The sequence below is a fragment of the Cynoglossus semilaevis genome, chromosome 6 (assembly GCF_000523025.1).
Source record: "Cynoglossus semilaevis isolate Cse_v1.0 chromosome 6, Cse_v1.0, whole genome shotgun sequence".
NCBI lineage: Eukaryota > Metazoa > Chordata > Actinopteri > Pleuronectiformes > Cynoglossidae > Cynoglossus > Cynoglossus semilaevis.
The window spans coordinates 4938064-4946349 of record NC_024312.1 but is presented as its reverse complement, the minus strand read 5'-3'; the positions used below and the strand labels follow the sequence as shown (position 1 = coordinate 4946349).

Below are 8286 nucleotides of genomic sequence, written 5' to 3'. Positions count from 1 at the left end.
TGTAAACTGGAGACTGTGAAAAAGACACGATTAGTCAGATAATCCTAATCAATAACTACCACAGGGCGAATAAATGCTAATGAAGACTTTGGTTTTGAATTGAGTCACAGCGAGGTGGGCAACGTGGAGCGATGAAGGCTGTGATAGTTTGTTGTCAAGTTAATAAGTTATTTGACGAGTGTAGAAGGCCCCTAACTTAGCAGCGCGCAATGAGCCGGAGCTGACACGGAGCTGCAGCCGCTACACCGCCACCGGCCGGAGCCCCACCTCCCCGAGGCAACCACTACTTCTGACCCGTTGAGTTTGAGAGCAGACGCTACAAATAACCATAGAACTACAGCAATTGGCGCTTTCTATAACTCACCACACTCTCAGTGAATTAACAATGGCAGATGGTTTGCCGCTAACAGCTAAGCTAACAGAAGCGGCGGCGTTAGCTCTGATAGCTGCTAATAAGCTCACAGTTCGCTCACCTTTACCGAACCGGAGTCGTTGAAAGACGGGGGTACGTGGTCCAAGATCTCCCTCTCCACCTGCTGCTGCAATTCCCGCCTGTCTACTGTCACTCTTAGTGGTTTTAGTTCAGCCGCTGCGTTGGAGGTGGAGAAGAAAACAGCCCGCACAGCACAGCGACAGCGGCCATTACACAGACGTCATCCACAGGCGACGAGCTTGAGGAAAGGGGAGCTGCGGGTTAAAACTACAATTAAAATAATCAAAATAATTTTTGAATGATATAATGGCTTGAAAAATACTATGAAATAATGATGATCAAATGAAATTAACAAAACAAAATGTAATGGAGAAATACAAATAGTATATTAACAATAAGATAAAATACAACTTTTTAAACATTGGTTCACAAAACGAGTTTTAGGAAAATATTTTTAATGTTGTTTTTGTATACTATTAATTTAATTTTTGGTTCATTTGTTGCTTTTATAAGGGTCTGGAAAATAGAAACTTTTTTCGTTATCAATTTTAGCCAGCAGATAGCAGCAGTAATTCAGGTAGGAAGGTTATATGTAAGTGAGCGCGTGCGCGTGTGTGATGGAAGAGAGCGGGGGAAAAGATGAAACTCTTTTATATCCAGTCAGACTGTGGCTACAGGGTACATTTAATAAACCGGCTGCAATAATGTTGAAGCTCTCTGGGCAGTTGTACACTATTTAACCCAACTCACTTGACGCGAAATAAATTTAACGTAATTTTTATCATTCGTTTTCTAGCCTCAAATCTCTTGTTTTCCTACTGAAGCCTGGGGACTTTTCCCCCTGTAAATTAAAGACATTTGTCGTTGAAACCTCTGTCCTTAGAGACGCACTGAGAACGGCTGACTTTAAAAACCAACATTATCACTTCCTCCGACGCTTCTCCAAAATAAAACCACCAAAATGTTCAAAAGAGATACATTAGTAAAAAATGATAACACGTCATTCAGTTCAAATTTAAACGTATCATCAATCAGTTTATCTCTTTATCTCAGTATTAGTCCTACCACCAAAGTCCATTGACGAAATAGTGGAGTTTAGTTCACTGACACCCAACACTTGTAGATCCACTGATGTCTCCATTATTACATTTAAATGTTTTATTTTGTGACCTCATCGTTTAAAACTCTCTGTTCAGTTTACATCAGTGACACAAAATGACCACGGGAGGCAGCAGTGGGCCATCCGCTGCTCTGCCCCTCTGATCTAAAATCCCGGTTTCTGTGAACGCTGGTGTGGGTGAGAGTGTGTGCAACTATTAATTAAATTGAATAAATGTGACACTTTATTTTGAAGGCGAGCCTGCTGCTTCCTGTCTACACGCGTGCAAGTTTGCCAGAACTCAGTTAGTCTGAGGGGGATGCTGTGATGTTCACACTTGCAGACAACAGGTAAAGAGCTGCTGACACACACACACACACACGCATATAAACAGACTTCATCTGTGAACCCCAGATTATACAGGATTACTGAGGAAATTTTTTTTTTTTTAAAGCTGCAGGTAAATTGTTCTTTAAATCTCTTCTTAATTAAAGTAGTTCATCATCAGTGTGTGTGGTTCGTGTGTCATTTGCTGTCATCATGACGTCATTTCATGTCATCATTCCATCATTCATTCACCTGACACATAGATCTGCAGATTTGTTTTAAAATCAGGTCACAGGATGTGATTGATCTGTGCTGTGGTTGACTCCTGTGGCTCTGTCACCTCGAAACTTCCTGTTTCCATCATTTCACTGATTTTCCAAATTCTTTCACGTTGTTAATTTTAATTATTAAATCAAAATTACTGAACACAGCATTTATCAACAGTACCATCCTTGAGTGACAGGGGGCGCCAATGTGTCAATAATGTAAAATGGACAGAGTTCTTGGTTCGATGCCCCGGTTTCCCAATGAAATCCTTTGTTCAGATGTACCTCAGTGACACCGACCTGCCACAGGAGGCAGTAGTGGGCCAGCAGCTGCTGCTTTTTTTAGAACTCGTCACTGATGGCAACAATGTGAACATTTCTATTTGAACTGCAGAACAGACACAAGTCTTAATCTGAACACGGGTCCAGTGGAGACCAGAGATCAGGACCAGTCTGATCAACGACCAGAGACAGGAACGGGATTGGTTCACATGTCAATTAATTAGAGGGAGGACAGGAGCAATGATGTGTGTGTGAGTGTGAGTGTGTGTGTGAGTGAGTCTGTCTGTCTGTGTGCACTTGTGTCGTGTCCTTGTGTTGCTAACAATTAAATTGGTTTTCTGCAGAATGCGAGAGCTGAACATAAACCAGGAAAATCACTTCATCCTTCAATAACTTCAAAACTCTGTTTCAACATTTCTGCTGTTTGAGACATGACTTTAATCACAAAGTCTCCTGCTGCTGAGGAGTTCAGGAGGGAACTCAACACACAGGGTTTAGAAACAGTCACAAAAAAACATTTGAATTCTGTGATGGAGGTAAATGTGGATTAACAGCTGCCCTGGACTCTGCTCTGAGTTAGAATCACTGATGTTCTCACAGTGAGTGGAAATCACAGAACACAAAGGTTCTGTTTTCTCCTTTTGTTCCACCTTGGTGGTTCTGCTGCGTTGGTGCTTCTCCATCCAAACAGTATTAATCTTGTGATTCCAGCAGGAACTGAGGGAGTTCCGGAGAGATCCAGAGTTCTGCAGGTGCCTTTGACACTGACAGATGAACGTTCCTGCGTTCTGTTCCTGCGTTGTCTCATTATTTCACCTTCTGGTCCAGGAGACTTGTCTTTTTCCAGAGTCTGTTTTGAACTATCGTCTGCGAGCTAGCTGTATTATCTATTTCCGGGCTAACGTTTAGCTTGTTTTCTGTTCTAATCCTCTGACATTCTTAGTCCCGGTGATGGGCTGTGAACCTCCCCGACTCTGGTAAAACCTCAGAAGTTCTCAGCAGACATGACCCAGAACCTGAGCTCCAGACTGGACAAGCCCACTAACATGTCCCTGAGTCCAGTCCTGGACGTGTCCGAGTCCCTGGAGTACAAGACCGTGTCGGTGTTCCTGGTGCTGCTGGTGTGTGGCGTGGGGATCGTTGGCAACATCATGGTGGTCCTGGTGGTTCTGACGGCCCGCCACATGAGGACGCCCACCAACTGTTACCTGGTGAGCCTGGCTGTAGCCGACCTGACGGTGCTGGTGGCTGCCGGGCTGCCCAACGTGGCAGACAGTCTGACGGGGACCTGGGTGTTTGGCCACGCCGGGTGTCTGGGCATCACCTACTTTCAGTATCTGGGCATCAACGTGTCGTCCTGCTCCATCACCGCCTTCACCGTGGAGAGGTCAGGACCCAACAATGACTGTTTGTTAGCTTTTATATTCCTGCTAACGTTCAGCTACTCTTAAAGTTCTTTGGAAATTTCCATTTTTTATTTCTTTCATAGCATTATTTACAATTTTTTTAACTCATTGTCCCCAAAATGTAGCTATTTGTAGGCTAGCTTTTTACGAATTTGCGGCTAACAGTTTAGCCCCGATGAGCAGATTCTCCGATATCTAACTATTTATATTTAATGTTGAAATTCTGCTGCCTGTGATCTGGAACTGTTGTTCCACCCTTCGTACCCTGACCTCGTTCTCGTCTTCCTGTGCGCAGGTACATCGCCATCTGTCATCCAATGAGAGCTCAGACCATGTGTACTGTGTCCCGCGCCAAACGTATCATAGCCGGAGTTTGGATCGCCACCTGTGTCTACTGCATGCTCTGGTTCTTCCTGGTTGATATTCAGGTGGGATAATTAACTGACAAATATTTTAGCTGCCATCCCACTGCGATCCAGCAGGGGGAGACACCAGAGACAACCAGTATTAGCCACTAAAGGAAATAATATTGGGCAATCGTTGTTAACAATATTTGTGACGACACTCCTTTGTTTAGGTTTAAGTCTGTGACACAAACTGACCACTGGAGGCAGTAGTAAGAGCAGTGAGCTAAAATCACTGATTTCCTCAATGGACGTCTGCGTTGTTATCTGTTTTTCCCGTCCTTGGCTTGGTTTGACCGACAGTACAAGTAGCTGCAGGTCTGAGTGTCAGTATTTGTCGTAGAAGTACACGTTACTTTACAGTGTAGTTGTAACCAGTGTGTACTCTTCAGGTTGGTGACGATGGAAATGTTCAGTGTGGCTACAGAGTGAAGCGCGACCTCTACCTGCCCATCTACCTCACCGACTTCACCATCTTCTACGTGGTTCCACTGCTCCTCGCCATCGTGCTCTACGGCCTGATCGCACGAATACTCTACCTCAGGTACGGTCCTCGGAAACGTATTTTTTTGGATTAAAAGGCATCTGTGGTAATCTGTGGTAATCTGTGGTAATCTGTGGTAATCTGTGGTAATCTGTGGTAATCTGTGGTAATCTGTGGTAATCTGTGGTAATCTGTGGTAATCTGTGGTAATCTGTGGTAATCTGTGGTAATCTGTGGTAATCTGTGGTAATCTGTGGTAATCTGTGGTAATCTGTGGTAATCTGTGGTAATCTGTGGTAATCTGTGGTAATCTGTGGTAATCTGTGGTAATCTGTGGTAATCTGTGGTAATCTGTGGTAATCTGTGGTAATCTGTGGTAATCTGTGGTCGATCTTTATTTTCCTGCAGCCCGGTGACTAACCATTCGGACCACAGCGCCACCACTCTGCGGCGCAGCTGCAGGGAAACCTGCAACGTGGAAAAGGGAGGTCGGCAGGTTCGGCTCAAGTCGGCGCTGTCTTCCAGGAAACAGGTCAGTGACCTCACTTCCTGTCAGTCTGGGAACTGATCGTGTCTATAATTTATAACTGAACTATGTGGGTGGAGCTTACGGCGCTGCGTTCTTATTGGCAGAGAACCTACTGGATTTAAAAGAAGGCGTCACGGTCGGCAGAACAGTTTTATAGAAGTGAAGGAAAATGACTGGTTGCAAATTTAGCAATAAAAACTAAAAAGTAGCGCCACCTACTGTATGAGAGCTGAAAAAACTCTGAAGTTTTTTTACTAAATCACTGATGAAACTGAGCTCAGAGAAACACGGACCTTTTATTTTCCTCCCTGGAGCTGCAGTGGCCTCCTCCCACCTACCCCTCCTCCTCCTCCCACCTCCTCCCCCCACCTCCTCCTCCCACCTCCTCCTCCTGCGTTTCCATACTCCGGGGCTCGGCCTGATGTTTGGCGTCTCATTATCACAGATAATTACAGCAGCTCAGACTCCGCCTCCTCTCTGCTCAATTTCACGCTTTGTTGTGCACTGATTTCTTTTTTTAAATATTTACCTGCTGTCAGCGGCTTTATCTCTGACTCCGTCTGCTGGGGAGGAAGAGGAGGTGGAGGAGGAGGAGGAGTGTCTGAGGAAGATACTGTCTCTCCTACTGCTGCCAAGGAGGAGGAGAAGGAAGTGGAGGTGTTTCTGTGGCAATAAGAAATAAGAGCTGTGAGAAGGAGGAGATGGAGGAGAGAGGGGGGGAGGTGGTTCAGTGAAAGGTGATTTTTTTTACTGTTTTCCTTGAACCTGTTTGTCTCCAGGTGACGAAGATGCTGGCCATGGTGGTGGTCCTCTTCGCTCTGCTCTGGATGCCCTATCGCACCCTGGTACTGATCAACTCCTTCGTGTCCACGCCCTACCTGGACGCCTGGTTCCTGCTCTTCTGTCGGACCTGCATCTATGCCAACAGCGCCATCAACCCTGTCATCTACAACGCCATGTCGCAGAGGTTTCGTTTTGCATTCCGCAGCCTTTACCGCTGCCAGCCACCAGAGGGCATGCAGAGGACGCTGTCCTCCATCCAGACCAACATCGGTACCATCCGGGATCCCAGAACCTGCCAGGTTGTTGAAAGCAAAGAAAATGTTGACGCAGCAGAAGGAGGAGGAGGAGGAGGAAGAGGAGGAGGAAGAGGAGGAGGAGGAAGTAGTAGGAGTGTCCAGGAACAAACCACTGTGGATGACAAACAGGAAGTGGGCGGTCCTGATGATGTCAGCGCTGGTTCTGGTCTTTGTGAAACCTCACTAGACAGTAACAGTGATCTGGATCAGCCCCCCCCCCCTCCCCCCCCCCCCCCCACCAACACTTTAACAAACGTCCAACAAACAGTTAGTGGAAAACTGGAGACGATGTAAAACAAAAAAAGTTTGAAAAAAGTTGATTATTAAAATAGATTAATAAAATGAGCTGCAATGCTGCCATCTAGTGGCTTTCACTTTCATATACAACCGTTTTTCCCCAGAACTATCATTTGGCCAAACACAGGGAATGCGTTACTGGGTTTTCATTATTGGAGGAAAAACCAATAACAATCCTTACAGATATTTTGCGATAACATTGGTCGGCCGATATTATCGGACATCATTAGATTAAACTTTGATTAATAATTTGTTTGATTCCCTTCACGAAAAAACCCCAGCATTGATTGATTGGATTTATTTGTTAGTCGTTTCAGTTCTGAAATTGTTGTTCAAATATTTTCAGTCTGAATAATGAGAAGGGACAGTGTAAATACATTCATTTCTTTAATTTCATTTCATTTGAGTTCATTTGTGAACTCCTCAGTGGCCTGAGCTCATGGTTCACAAAGTGGAGAGTGGGGACCTATGAAAGGGCGCCACAGCCTGGCAAATGTTGGTATTTCTGTATTTGTGCCAAAGTGGTGACGTTGCACCGATCTGTAATGTTTTTGGAGTTGAAGTTCAATCCTCCCCCTCACTCACCCACTCCCTCACCTCCATCCTCTCCTCTCGCCTGACTCCTCCCTGAGCTCCGTCCCTGGCCGTGACAGTGAAGAGGCCTCTTCACCTCCTCTTCACCTCCTCTTCACCTCCTCTTTACCTCCTCTCTGTTTTCTCATGATAATCACGGACACATTTAAATTGTAAATCTGAGTCTGTTTGGAAAAACAAAAAGTTTGTCAGTGAATAAATACAAACGCTGCCGACACTCTCCACTGAGTCCGTCATTAACATAATCACACGTCCAACACAGGTTTTCTACTCGAGTGTCATCTATGAGGGGTGAAATTAAAGCTGGGGTAGGCAGGATCTCCATGGAAACGGATGATGCTCCAGACAGGAGTCTGTTTGGTCTTAAATAAATGTCACAGCTCTATGTTCTAATAACGCTGCCGACCAACGGACGGATTTCAAAATCACTGCTTTCTCTATGAGGTTTGGTCTGAGCTAAAATCTTTCTCCATGATTTGAATGCACTGGGGAAGGAGAGGAGCAGGAGTCAGGATCTGACCTCATCACCTCCTCTAATAACAACTTCCTGTCTTTCATTTCCTCTGACAAATATTTCTCCATGTCTGGACAGATGTGACAACGTCAGCTGGAGGACGGGAGAGAAGGAGAGAGACGGAGAGGGAGGGAGGGAGGTGGGGGGGCAGGAGTGGGAGAAAAAGGTAGAGGGAATGGGTGAGGGGGTGGGGGGGGGGGGGAGACATCAGCAGTGACACCAAACGGAATAAAATAAAACAGACAGAAGGAGAGGATTACCTGTGTGTGTGTCAGCGTGTGTGTGTGTGTGTGTCCGTCATCATGTCAAAGATGAACGTCTCCACTCTGACGTTGATGAAGTGACAGGAAGTGAAAAATAATCTCATCTGACGTTGAAGTTTTCCGGACCATCCACCAACTCTTCTGGTTTAGACCAGAGGTCAAAGGTCAGCCTGTGTGAGGTCACTCACCTCCTGGTCCACGGAGGTTCAGGTGAACTCCACAACAACCTCAACTGGTCCAGTCCTGAAGAACCCAGCCAGCCTGCTGGACCCCTCCTCCCTGACCTTTGACTGTTTTAGCTGACGTCTG

At 45.6% G+C, this 8286-nt stretch overlaps 1 protein-coding gene across 2 annotated transcripts; it reads left to right on the top strand.

Annotated features, from left to right (window-relative positions):
• The first annotated feature begins 473 nt into the window (after positions 1–473).
• trhr2 (thyrotropin releasing hormone receptor 2) lies at positions 474–7408 on the top strand. 2 transcript variants are annotated; one of them, XM_017032801.2, is made up of 6 exons: positions 474–1882; positions 3351–3794; positions 4109–4241; positions 4610–4761; positions 5110–5233; positions 6010–7408. In XM_017032801.2, the coding sequence occupies exons 2-6, from the start codon at positions 3412–3414 to the stop codon at positions 6601–6603; spliced, it is 1386 nt and encodes a 461-aa protein (XP_016888290.1). In that variant the 5' UTR covers positions 474–1882; positions 3351–3411; the 3' UTR covers positions 6604–7408. The 2 variants fall into 2 exon arrangements, with proteins under 2 accessions (XP_016888290.1, XP_024911910.1); XM_025056142.1 differs by having other exon boundaries at positions 474–3794.
• The last annotated feature ends 878 nt before the right edge of the window (positions 7409–8286 follow it).